The sequence below is a fragment of the Amphiura filiformis genome, chromosome 4 (assembly GCF_039555335.1).
Source record: "Amphiura filiformis chromosome 4, Afil_fr2py, whole genome shotgun sequence".
Classification (NCBI taxonomy): Eukaryota; Metazoa; Echinodermata; class Ophiuroidea; order Amphilepidida; family Amphiuridae; genus Amphiura; species Amphiura filiformis.
The window spans coordinates 83,226,624-83,239,683 of record NC_092631.1 but is presented as its reverse complement, the minus strand read 5'-3'; the positions used below and the strand labels follow the sequence as shown (position 1 = coordinate 83,239,683).

Here is a 13,060-nt window from a genome sequence, read left to right as displayed (position 1 = left end):
GAGAGAAGCATGTTATTGCATTGTTAATGTCAAAATGGTCCAGATCGTTGTGACACTATATTGGTCAAATACTGATGTAGAATAAGCCAAATCGGCAGTTTGCAATGCATTGGGGGACAGTGGTTTTGGGACACCTTACCCTCTGACCTATTGGGAAAGTTCAGACAAAATTGGTTTTGTGCGTACAAAATATAATCTGAAATGTTTTACAAGAATGAAAACAAACACAAAAAACATTATTGTTGAATAAATTAATTATTTAAACATTTTTAATGATAACATTATGACAATAATAAATAAATTAATAATAATTGCAGCAAATTCCCCGGTATGTCAGAGGCCAAACTGCTCTCAAAAACCGGAAGTTACAATGGCTTATTTACTGAAACAATTGCATTTGCACTTTTTTTTCAAAAAACAAAACAAAACAGAATGAGTCTGCAAAATGCATGAAACTTTTTCGTCACTGCACAATAAACTGATAAGTGTGTGCACTCATGATGTGCGCATTTTGCGATACAATGAATTTGGAAATGATGAATACTGAAAATTGTAACTTTTATGTAGGTTATTGCATAATTTTGTTAACGTCAAACCGGTCCAGGTTGTTGTGACACTTTTTGTCTTAGCCAAATGAAGAGGATGCCAAACAACCTTTGGAAAAATGACTAATAAATTAATTCCAATGTATGCACTTCTGTGTGTATGATGTAAACATCTCAAAAAAGTAACTAACCCCCTTAGATAATGACCATTATTCAAAAATGGGTTATTGTACTATTACAAATCTGTAAAATGTGTTGGAAACAGAATTTATTTCTGCGCATTTTGACACCTCATTTGATACATTAGCCCAGAAAACAATAAAACATCGGTCAATTTAATGTAGTGAGGTCCAGATTTGAAAGTTGCACTTACATACAATACAAAAACACTCAGATATCATTACACAGAATTCCTTCCATTATACCGAATACAAAATCAATACTGCAACTTTCAAATCTTGGGTTACATTGATTTAAATGTACGCTGTGACATCAATATTTAGTCAATTGCTACAAATGAGGTGTCAAAATGTGCAAAAATAAATATTGCTTCCAACGTTTTTTACAGATTTGTGATACAATCACCCGTTTTTGAATAATAGTCATTATTTAAGGGGAATTAGTTCCTTTTTTTTAGATGTTTATGTACAGGGTGTACAAACAAATGTTAATCTGTGGCAAAAATGTAAACCCTTTTAACATGTTTAAAGCAATATTATTGTTGGCCAATTCTACTTCCAAAATGACACTTTTGCTTCTCCTTTTTGGAAAATTCTTTCTGAATAGAGTCATTATTATATTTTTAACAGTTTTAATAAAATCTGAAAACAAGATCAGGTTTTGGTGCAGAACGAGTTACATAACTGCAAACTTTCTTTATTTGAGATGTTTAGTTTACAACCTCATTGAAATTCCGAAATCATGTGACAAGTTTTCACACGTTTTGCACACGTTCATTCTCTGTTTTTAAGATTTCACTCACTATACATGCTAGACGCTATACATTGTTTTAATTCTAGTTTTTGTTTCATTTACTTTTTCTAGTTAACTGAGCTTTGCAACAGAGACAATCGTACACCCAGTGTTGAATTAGTGCTTAGACTACCCACAACTGTGGTAAGTGTTGAATTAGTGCTTAGACTACCCACAACTGTGGTAAGTGTTAGATGAAATAAGGATGAACATGTGTGCATAATAATTGGGTGAGTGTGTGATCGTTCCCAAATGGTAGCGGCCCTAAGTATTTTGCACAATTCTATTTTCAATACGCAAGTCTGTTATGGAAAGTATGAATTTAGGCTTAATGTAACTTTTGTACTACATGACATTTTGCTCTCATCTTTTACTGATTTGTTTTTCAATTCCTCAATATCTCTATTAATATCTAGGAGCCTGACTTGATGGTATCCGTCTCAGACATTGATGCATTGCCAAGCTTGGAGACATTCCACAGGTCTAAGTTCCCACCTGATGACTTGCCTCTCTTCACAAGAATAGATTGGTCATCCATAATGACTCCTCCACCAGTCGCATCTCAACCTAGCAACATGAAGAATGTACCCAAGCACAAGGTACCGGTACTAAATGCCCCTCTATGTGTTCCCAGGCCTGTCAAAAGGCCTGGTTGCAATGGTTTTTTTCCTGAAAAACTGCCCTTTTAAAATTTTTCCTTCAAAACAGAGCTGATTTTCAACATTTTTTACAGAAATAAGTGGACCCTTATTTCAGATTGACATTTACACCCATGGCTATGGTGAAGGCTGATTTTTTAAAACCATTTTTCACAAAATGTTAGTTTTCACTATCAGTTATGTGTCCTGTAAAGTTGGAGCCGCCCAATATAGTAAAGCAAAAGAAATTTTATCTCATTAGTAACACATATGCAGTGAGATAGTTCATCAATATACCAGTTCAATAATATTGTAATTCACAGTACATGCCTTCAACACAATATTATATAATCAGCGTCTGTGCAGAACTCAATCTTCTTCCTTAGTTTGTAACCCTAACATGGACATGGGGTTTTTTATCTGAAGGGAAAAGAAGAACAAAAAAATAGAAGATGAACTAAGAGTAAGAAGTCACTTGGTACCCCAGGGGTCCATTTCACTAAATTTTCCACCCTTTGTAACTCAAATAACCATTCGTAAAGTTATGAATACCCAACACTAGGCAAAACTTTACGAAGGGTTACTGTAGTAAATCCCTATTACTTACGAATTAGGGTACCATTTGTAAGTATGTTTAGTGACATGGAACGAAGTTACGAATGATTTTGAGACTTATGGAAGCTTTGCAAATTTTAGTGAAATGGACTCCAGGGATGGACCTCTGGCGTGCCAAGCACAAGATCACTGACCAGTAGCCATGAGGGTTTTGCTGGTCCGGAAAACCAACCTGTGCATATATAATTTTGTAAATTTTTCATCTGAAAAACACCCTGCTAAGGATTGCACATTTTTTTAGGCTTTTTTAGCACAAATGTGAAAATAATTATATTAACTGGATTCCTTTGTGCATAGGCCTGAAATGACTTCTTGTCGCTCTAATTGATATACCAGGCCCTACTAGCTGGCCCGTAGCCCGGTGGGTTCGATCAAACCCCCTAAAATTATCAAGGGAGAACATAAGTGACATGGTAAATGTGGACAAAATGGCCATTTTAGCAATAAAATTGTAACTTTTGCATGCTTTGCGCTCGTTGTCCGGTTAATTTTAGGATTAGAATAGGTGGATGATTTGAAGATCGCACACTGGGATCGCACACTAACATTATGCGATAAAACCAACCCCCAAACTCAGAGGGCTGGCTACGGGTCTGACTAGGGTGTTGTCATTTCTTTTGGAAGTCAATTTTATATGACCCCCTCACTTATGTTGAAATTTTTAATGACCCCCTGTCTTGGATTGAAAATTTGCATGATCCCTTTGCCTCAAACACAGATGCAAAACAAATTATTCCAAGAAATTGGTTACATATTAACTTGTTCCCTTGTTTATTTAGAAAGAATGCCCACATAGTGCACAAATATTTTGATTGTTACTACGTAGCACTTGATCATTTTAATGACTCCCCTATTTTTGGTATAGCAAATTATAACCATGACCCCTAATATATTTGTGACCCTCTTCCAAAGAAAATGACAGCACCCTTAAACTTCCAAGGCAGGTATTCAAATCTGATATGGGTAGGGCATCAAAGTCCACCGAGACTCATTCAGTACCAATTTTTAAAAGTTTTTAGCAAATTTTACGAAAGATTTGGTAATTTTGTCTGAAACTTTTGAAAGCATTAACAAAATGACCCATTCATTTTCAAAAAAAGACCTCAAAACAGGGTCATTGATATACCTAATCCCCAGTGCAGCACTTCCCCATATACATGGTCACTTGAACTAAGTAAATATATAAGGGTTACCAATTATTAGAATTTCAGATTATTTATGAATATTTACATAATAGGGTTCATATATATTTAAAAAAATGCTTTTCTTAAATGACAAAAAAACCCAAAAAAAACCCTGTATTATGGGACCATAAATCTGAACTACCGTAATAGTTCATTATATCTGAACTTCTTGTGTGCCCCATCCTAGGTCTTGAACCAAAGCAGATGTGCTTGTTTCTCTGCTGTAGTTAGTGTCTTCTTTGGATTTTCTCGAGATTGTTTTTGTGAGTTTTGTGATGTGGGTCCCAGATATGCATGTGAATTCAGCCTTTTTTTGGGGCATATGAAGATTATATAATATGGATATAATATTATTATGCATGTCAAAATCAGCTGTTTTGTTCAAACCAATTTATTTTGACTCTCAGGAATTTATGGTGATTTCTACTTTTCTAAAAAGAAGAAGGGGAAAAAATCCAGACCGGCCAACCTAATGTCCGTCCGCCAGTAGAACAGAGTTTTGTTGTAGCATGACAAATATATTATGTATATTTGTACTGCCCTCTCCTGTGGCTAGCATAAGGTTGCTTAGGCAACCATTAAACTTTCAGGATTGTGCTTGAAGTTAGACTTGTTACAAGTCTTGAGAGCAGTCAGTCTCTCACTATGACCATTCACAGCATTCAGGCTAAAGAATCAATATCTCATTGACAATCAAATTAAATAATTAAATCAGGTTTACTTCAATGAACATGCCAAGCTAAATTTCATTACAAAGCTGAAATGCAATTTAATTGTCATAATTCAAAGTGAGACTTCAAACAGACTAGCACTTTTGGTTTGCTATGCTCCTTTGACCTGGCATTTATGGTGAACAGTGTGCACATGCAGGTAAACACAGCAGCACATACACACAGCTGAACAAGATGTCAACAGGTGGAACTGCCCACAGTTATCATTATAATCATTTATATACACACTATGTGATTATCTTAAAATGTTTTGCCAGTTCATGACTCTTTTATCTGGTCTGATTTTGTCTGGTTTGCTTGTCCTCTTCGTATATGGAAATGGAATACTCTCCAGATTGATTTCATACTTATTGGTGATGTGATTGGGTGTGATTTACACCAGGGGATTTACATACATGTGCAACTTGTTTTACTATTTAAAGATACACATGGCAGAATAGCTAAGCACTGCACTGCAGTGATAGAAGCCAGATAGAAGTTACGGAGTTCTCAACATTCTCTATTGACTGCACAATAATGGATATTATGTACACACTGTTGCACATTGAAGATTTCTTTACTGTGTATTGCTTTGATTGTATTTTATTGACAAAATGAAATGAGTGCACACATTGCTTAATATCAAATATAAATGTACAGCTGAGTGAAACATGACTGCCTACTATAGACCTTTCAGCTCAGATGTAAGTATTTGCATCAGATGTATGTTGTAAACTCAGATTTAGTACCATCACATAAAATTACCTACCTGACAAATAGCTACAAATAGTGACTATACATAGGGGCGAGCCTGCATTTTCGTATTGTAGGTATTATTTGTTAGGCTGATGGAACTTGATGTTGAGTTTTCCATAACATATTTTTGCTGCGTGATGAAGCGATTCTTTTATTATTCATTTATCACAAAATTTCAGATCGAGTCAGTTTGTTTGACTCATTTCTCACATGGGGCAGCTGCCCTCTTTTCCCCCCTGGCTACAACACTGTTCAAAGAACAGTTACATAAACAGGTGCCATCTTCCAAGATGAAAATTAAGTGCAAACTGCTAATAACAAATATATGTACAGGAAATGAGCAGAGTCTTGTCAGAGATTTATCAATTGATCAATGCAGAGATTTATATTGATTGATTGCAATGTCCGTTTCAACAGATCAATATCATTGTTGGCCATTCTTTGTACAATTTATTCTGTTCTGGCCCGATCAATTGCACAAGTGTCTCGCCATGATATCAAAATATCTATTTGTAAATTGTAGAAAGGAACCAATAAAATGATCTTTAGGACAAGGGGAAAAAAAACTATTTTATAGGCGAACAGACTTTCCTTGTAAGGTCGGTCTGGATATTTTTGCCTGGAGGCTAAAATGATTTCATAGAAGCAAAAAAGATTTTACAGCATATTTAAAATAAAATCTCCCAAAATGCAAAATCTGGGTTGGTCAGGCCCTGTAAAACAGCATTTTTTGATGTGATGAAACAGGGTCTACATGTATGTTGATGTATATTATGAATCATGCAGTCATAGGGTACAGAAGGTAAATTATGAATAAAATATATTTTGAAATTTGAATACTTGATTACAAAGATAAACCATTTACATATCCATTTTCTTATATATTTTTTTTTTTCACCTCACATTGTTGTCTACAGTATATCTCAGTTTCATTATTGCTGACTTTAGCTGGATTAGATTAGATTCATTTGGCATTGTAAATCTTTTTTTAGTTGGTAACAAAATTGTAATGAACAAATTAGCTCTGCTGTGATGTTGTTGAATGCAAAAGTTAAAGCCATAATGTACAATCTATAATATGTGACACGATCTGGTCCATGGGGGGCCAAAGGCGGCAATTTGAAACTGAGATATAGGTAAAAATGCGGAATAAAAAAACAATAAAATACATAAGAAAGTAGACATCAAAAAACTTTAGAACCAAGTATGCTAGGCTTTTAGTGTTTTCAGTAAATGATAGCGTATTGTAAGTATAATGTAATGATTGTAGTAACTCAATTTTCAAAAATGCCTCCTTTGGCCCCCATGGACCAGATCGTGTCACATATGAAATTGGTTAATCTTTTTCAAACCTGATTTTTTGGCATATTTGTAATGTCTACGCATGTCCCAACTTAAACCTAAATGCAATGAGCCAAGTTTGTTGTGTTTGTCAGGTCAACAGAGCAATTTTGACATAATGTCATATTCAGACATGAAGCCACCATAGAACTTCACATGAAACAGCCAGAATAGACAATTGGGTTTCTTTACAATCGCAAATTTCCAATTTGCGAGTGTTCTGTTTTTGGTCAGTTCTTCTTTCTTTCTTCTGTCAAACTTTTAACAAGCCATCGTAGCCATATGCTTTAAGCCAATGTGACCATATTTGGTCACAAGGACCATTGGGTGGGGGGACAAATGTTACATGACCAACTCGGGGTCAAAGGTCATCCAAAGGTCATTATGGCCAAAATGTGATTTTCACTAAAATGCTTCTTCTTCCACAAATTACATAACACAATGTCGTCACTTGCATACCTGCATCGCCTTTAGCCAGTGTCTAAAAGTTGTACAAAGAATTGGGGTCAAAGATCATTAAGGGGATAAAATCTTTTAAGAGTATGATCATGGGTACAATTGCATTATCTCAACATCCGTAAGGAGTATGGGGCTCAAACTCGGTGACAACAAATCTCATGACCTGGGGAACATTTTACAGGGGTCAGGTCAATGGTCATACAGAGGTCAAATTTTAGAAATGCATTTTCTGTACATCTGTAAGGGATACGGGACTCAAACCCTGTGACAACAAACTTAATGACCAGGGAATATTTTGGAACACTTTGCAAGGGTCAGGTCAAAGGTTATCTGGGGTCAAATCTTATAATTTCCTTTTCTGGACATCTGTAAGGGGTATGGGGCTCAAACTCAGTGACAACAAATCTCATGACCAGGGAACATTTTGCAGGGGTCAGGTCAAAGGTCATGCAGAGGTCAAATTTTAGAAATGCATTTTTGGACATCTGTAAGGGGTACAAGGCTCAAACTCGGTGACAACAAACTTAATGACCAGGGGAATATGTTGGAACAATTTGCAGGGGTCAGGTCAAAGGTTATCTGGGGTCAAATCTTATACCGTAATTTCATTTTCTGTAAGGGGTATGGGGCTCAATTTCGGTGACAACAAACCTCAGGAAACATTAAGGTCAAAGGTCAGGTCAAAAGGTCATTAAAAGGTTACATGACTTGCGATTGTCTGCGCTCTGTGAGCGCAAATTATCTCTAGTTGACTTTACCTTGTTATTTGGGCTTAAAATGGACAGAAACCTTTCTTGACAGTTATTGAAGCATTTTGAGTAAAGTATAAAAAAATTAAAATTTGATGGTAATCATAAATTATGGCTTTATGAGAACATCTTCATAATTAAAATAAAAAGACAAATATCTACAGCATTGCATGAACAACAAACAAACAAACCAAACAAACAAAAACAAAAAAACAATGATAGCAGTTACAGCTGGAGCTGGCTAGACATTTGAAATAAAAGTTAATAAAGTAATATTCTCATAGTTAAGATATTTCTTTCAACCGATTGCAAACTGCATTTAATGCTGATTTAGTTTGAAATTGTCACGCTCACGCTTCAGGCATTTGCATGCTTCATTGATTGTGTATTTTATATTCCCAATTAACAGCAATTAGTCAATATTTTCTTTTGTTTCATTCCAGGCTATAAACGAAGTGGAAGCACCATCTCATAGTGCCATAGAAAACATACTGAAATTAGCAAAGCAACCGTCACCAGGCAACAGTAGTCATAGTAACCACTCTGGTTTGATACCAACTAGACTTCCACCTAAAAGCTTACAGAATGGACACCACTCAAGGTATGAATTATTTAATTATCATATTTCCAGGTGAATAGATTCAATATTTAGAAACAATGGTTGCTATGTTTGTAAAATTCAGGCCAGAAAGGGGAAAAATCTTAGGAACTCCTATTAGATAGAAAAAATGGACTACACAGTAAAACAAAGAAATCACTTGTTTTGGATAACTTTTTTACTAAAAAAATCAAAGCTTAGATTTTTGTTTGAGAGATAAACCAATTATTTTCATTGCTATATGCACAGTGGCAAATGTTGGACATTAGAAAGACAATCAGTAAACAAAGAGCTTTGTTTCAAAACCCCTTACATCCACTTGCCCATTTTTGAAAACACATCAAAAAATCATCAAAAAAATCACTGATATATGGGGGTTTGCAACAAAAGCAGTTTTTGGCGGGATGCGCTTGGGTAGGATGAACATCCCGCTGAAAACTGCTTTTGTTGAAAAACACCTTATATCAGTGATTATTTTGATGATTTTTTGGTGTGTTCTCAAAATTAGGCAAGTGGATATAAGGCGTTTTGAAACAAAGCTCTTCAAATAAAGGAAAAGTTGTTAAACTTCATACAGAAATAAGTTATTTCCAATATTTTATGAAATCAGCAAAAGAAGTTGAGCCTAGACAGAATAGTACAAAAAATGTGATTTTCCTTTTTACCTTGTAATGCCAAATCAACAAAAAACTTATGTTGTCTTCACATACCTATTTTGGTATTTGTTATGACCACTATGGCAATATTTTTCATTTTGTTCATAAACTTTCTAATACTAAAGTTAGAAACAACAGCAAACCCAATCAAAATATTAATAATAAGTATCCGTCCACAGGCCGGCCGGCAAAATCAACAAAAAATGGCATTTTAATATGATGCATACTTGTTTTCAATCTGCAGCACTCCACCAGCATCTTCAACACACAGTGACAAGCATGCTCTGAGTCTTCTAGACTCACAACAGAAGGAAATCAATAGCTACAAAGATGCACTCAAGCGAATGGGGGAGGACATTGTACGCCTACAAGAAGATGTGGCCAGGTTGGAGATGGAGAATAGTCAGTTGAGACAGCGCATTAATATGCATGAAGATGCTACAAAAGCTATGGTGGATGTTAAAGAGTTGGATGATTTGGCTCGCGCTGATTTAATTGATAAATATGGTGAGTCTGGTGGCTATGGTTATAGTTTGGAAGTTGTAAGGATGTATGGATGGCAATGGAAGTTTTGGGTCTTTTGGTGTAAGATTGGAAATTATGAGTGTATTGTGAGGGCTAGCAGAAAAATTGTGCAGTTTATGGCTTGAAAGACTGCCTTGCCATGATTTAGGACATTGTGCAGAGGTATAATGAGAAATGGGATAGCCTACTTTACTATCAAAGTTTGGTCTGAGACTAATATTTGCAACAAAGGCTACATATGTGGTGGATGTCAAAAACTTAACTGGATGACTTTGAGAGATCAAATTTTAAAAGATATGAGGGTACGTGTGGATGGCAGTTTGGGTCTTTTGGTAAAAACATGAAAACACGTATTGAACACAATTAGCTGCAATTGTAAGGGCTTACATACAGGGAGATACTTTTTACAATGGGGTGTTTTATAGGAAAATCTGTGTTGTGAAAATCTTGTGTCAGGACATTGTGATGGAGTATAATGACAGGGCGGAGACAGGCTAAGTTGGTAAGTGTAATAGTTTGTTATAAAAGAAATCTTGATATGACACTAATTATTATTATTTTTTCAGTTACTCTCACACGTAAGTTAGCTAGCCAAGTAGAAGAGACTTCTGGATACAGGGAAAAACTGGTTAGGATGCAGAATAATATGATCAAGGTAAGACCCAGTGGTGTAGACAAGTTTGAGTAGAAGAGACTTCTGGATACAGGGAAAAACTGGCCCGGGGGGGCCACTCACATAATTGGTCTGTACGCATGCGTGACCAAAAAAAGCGAGGAAAAGGGGTGTTTTTTTAGGTAAGGCGAAGTTACGTGAGTGGCGCATTTAGGGTCTAAAAACACTGATTTTCAAGAATAAGGGTAGTTTTCTGAAACTGAACAACTTGTTTAGGGTACCTGTTCAAACTTTTGGTAAATTACGAGTCCGAAAAGGGTACATTTTTTCATTTTTACTGGCCAAAAAACTCATTAGGGGGTAAATTCTATATAAAATTACCTTATTAAGGGGCTAAATTTGCTGGTAGGGTAAAACTCGTTTAGGGGGTGTTTGAAAAAAATTTGGCCACGCATGCGTACAATGTCATATTTGAGTGATCCCCCCGGGAAAACTGGTTAGGATGCAGAATAATATGATCAAGGTAAGACCTAGTGGAGCTCAGTGGTGTATGCAACCAAAGTTGTTGTTTGCTTGTTTAGTTGGTGGTGTTAACCTGCCTTTCATAATGTACACATACAGGGGAACAAAAGACACCATTCACAGTGGGCTAATCGAAACAATTGTCATACATGTGGACACCGGAATAGGGTCCCAACTGGACTGCAGGGGAATAGTCCCCTCACCCCCTGGGTATGCCACTGTTGTTTGATTTTATACAAACAGCTAGTGGCAAGCACTGTAGAATATGGTGTATATAACATACTCAGGGGGTTTTACCTCCTCCTCATCTATCTAGGTTACTTGGTATGCATCACAAAAACTGTCAACATTGACAGAATAACACCTGCACATGTACTAATAATAGTACATTGTTAATCTGTATTTGAGTTCACTTCAAAGGCAGGTATCTTATTTATTAATATACAAAGAGCAATCATTGTCATGGCAACATGTCCAGCCACCATTGTCTCATGTGTTTCCATGTTATTGTATTAAAGTATGCTTTAATTTCCTGCATCAAATTTAATTATTTTGTGGAAAATTAATTTAATGCACAGCACAGTTGGAAATGGGACTAGGAATACATATATGATATGGCAACTTGACAAGCTACATGTATGTATTCACATTCATGCTGTCAGTGCCCTGGCCCAGATCAGTCATGGGAGGGGGGACCAATCAGGCTTCAACAAATTTTTCACAATGACTTACTTGATCGGGCAGCACAAACCATAAAATCAATTGCCCGACTGCCAAATTTTTTGATTGATGTAACATTAATTTTTCAAAACGTCATCATCAAAAATGAGATTCATCAGGTTAGAAGGTCAAAAAAGCAAGTGTATTTGTGAGTTGGCTAACAGGGAATCTTTCTATGAGACTGGGCATTTTTTTATTTGGTCATAACATTGTCAAAATATAAAAGTTGAAAAAGAAAAATAATTACAATTTTGTGAATTGGGTCATTTGGTGATTGGAGATCATCATAAATTTGTTCAGAATTCTTGAAAAAGGGGGGTCTTTTGCTGACAGTAAAATGAAAACGGGTCATTATGGGTGAGATGGAGTTGAAAAATGCGACTATTGAAAATTAAAGGTTTTCCCCATGTCTTATAGCCATTTTCTGTTTCACTTAAACCAGTGGTACAGGTGGATAACCAGGGGTGAAGACAGCTTTCTTGGTGGGGAGGCAAAATAAAAAAAATCCCTGTATTATTGGATGTATTATACATAACTATTTTTTATAGAGGCTGTATGTGTAATGTCTACAACAAGCCTCCAAAAAAAGCAGTGGCGGCGCCAGGAATTTTTTCTGTGGGGCATTAGGGGGGCAAAGTGAATTTCAGGGGGGGCAAAATCAACATATTTTATCACAAAATTACCACAAAAGTGGAAATTTTTCAGTAATTTTGGGTTTTTTTCTGGGGGAAACAGGGGGCAAGAGTTCTGACTGGGGGGCATTGCCCCCATGCCCCCTGCCACTGAAAAAAGGCTCTATTGGGACAATGTGCACTATTTTGGCCCATGATCAAGGTGAAAAAGGCTTTAATGAGACAATGTGTGCACCATTGTATGTTATACGTATGCTTAAAGAATTCCATTTTCCAAATATATATTTGGGTCATCTTCCTTTACGACTATTTTAAGCACATTTTTGATATTGCCCCCTTACACCCACGTCATACACCAACACACAATATCAGGAATTTCCTCAGGGGTGGGGAATATCCTCTTTGAATTCCTCTTTTTTAGAAATTTCTTTTGAGGCAAAATTTTAGCTTTTTCTTTCATTTTGAGCCCATTTTGAGCACATTTCAGTGCTTTTCCTCTTTTTTTCCTCTTTTTGCTGAACCATGAAATGGTATCAGCCTATATGAGTGAATGTTACTAGCTTACTTACTTACTAGCTTACTTACTTACTAGCTTACTTACTTACTAGCTTACTAACTGACTAACCATTTGGTCTGAAATGGACATATCTCGAAATGCCACGAAGGTGTAACCCCCAGTGGTGTCAAATGGAAGAGAAAACATTAAAGAATATAATAAAGAAACACAGGGGTGCTACTGCTAATAGTTTTAAAGTTGTGGTCCATTTTGATTCAGAAGTCGCCTAATTGGGCTACTAAATCACAGATTTGCACTGGGAGACAGCT

General features: G+C 36.0%; 1 protein-coding gene across 1 annotated transcript in view; it reads left to right on the top strand.

Annotated features, from left to right (window-relative positions):
* The window catches only part of LOC140151527 (coiled-coil domain-containing protein 33-like), a 46,373-nt gene that overhangs the window by 9,501 nt on the left and 23,812 nt on the right, over positions 1-13,060 (top strand). Inside the window, exons 6-10 of the mRNA XM_072173897.1 lie at positions 1,590-1,661; positions 1,934-2,116; positions 8,413-8,570; positions 9,468-9,730; positions 10,315-10,403. Coding sequence (XP_072029998.1) covers positions 1,590-1,661; positions 1,934-2,116; positions 8,413-8,570; positions 9,468-9,730; positions 10,315-10,403 — 765 coding nt within the window. The remainder of the gene's footprint in view (positions 1-1,589; positions 1,662-1,933; positions 2,117-8,412; positions 8,571-9,467; positions 9,731-10,314; positions 10,404-13,060) is intronic.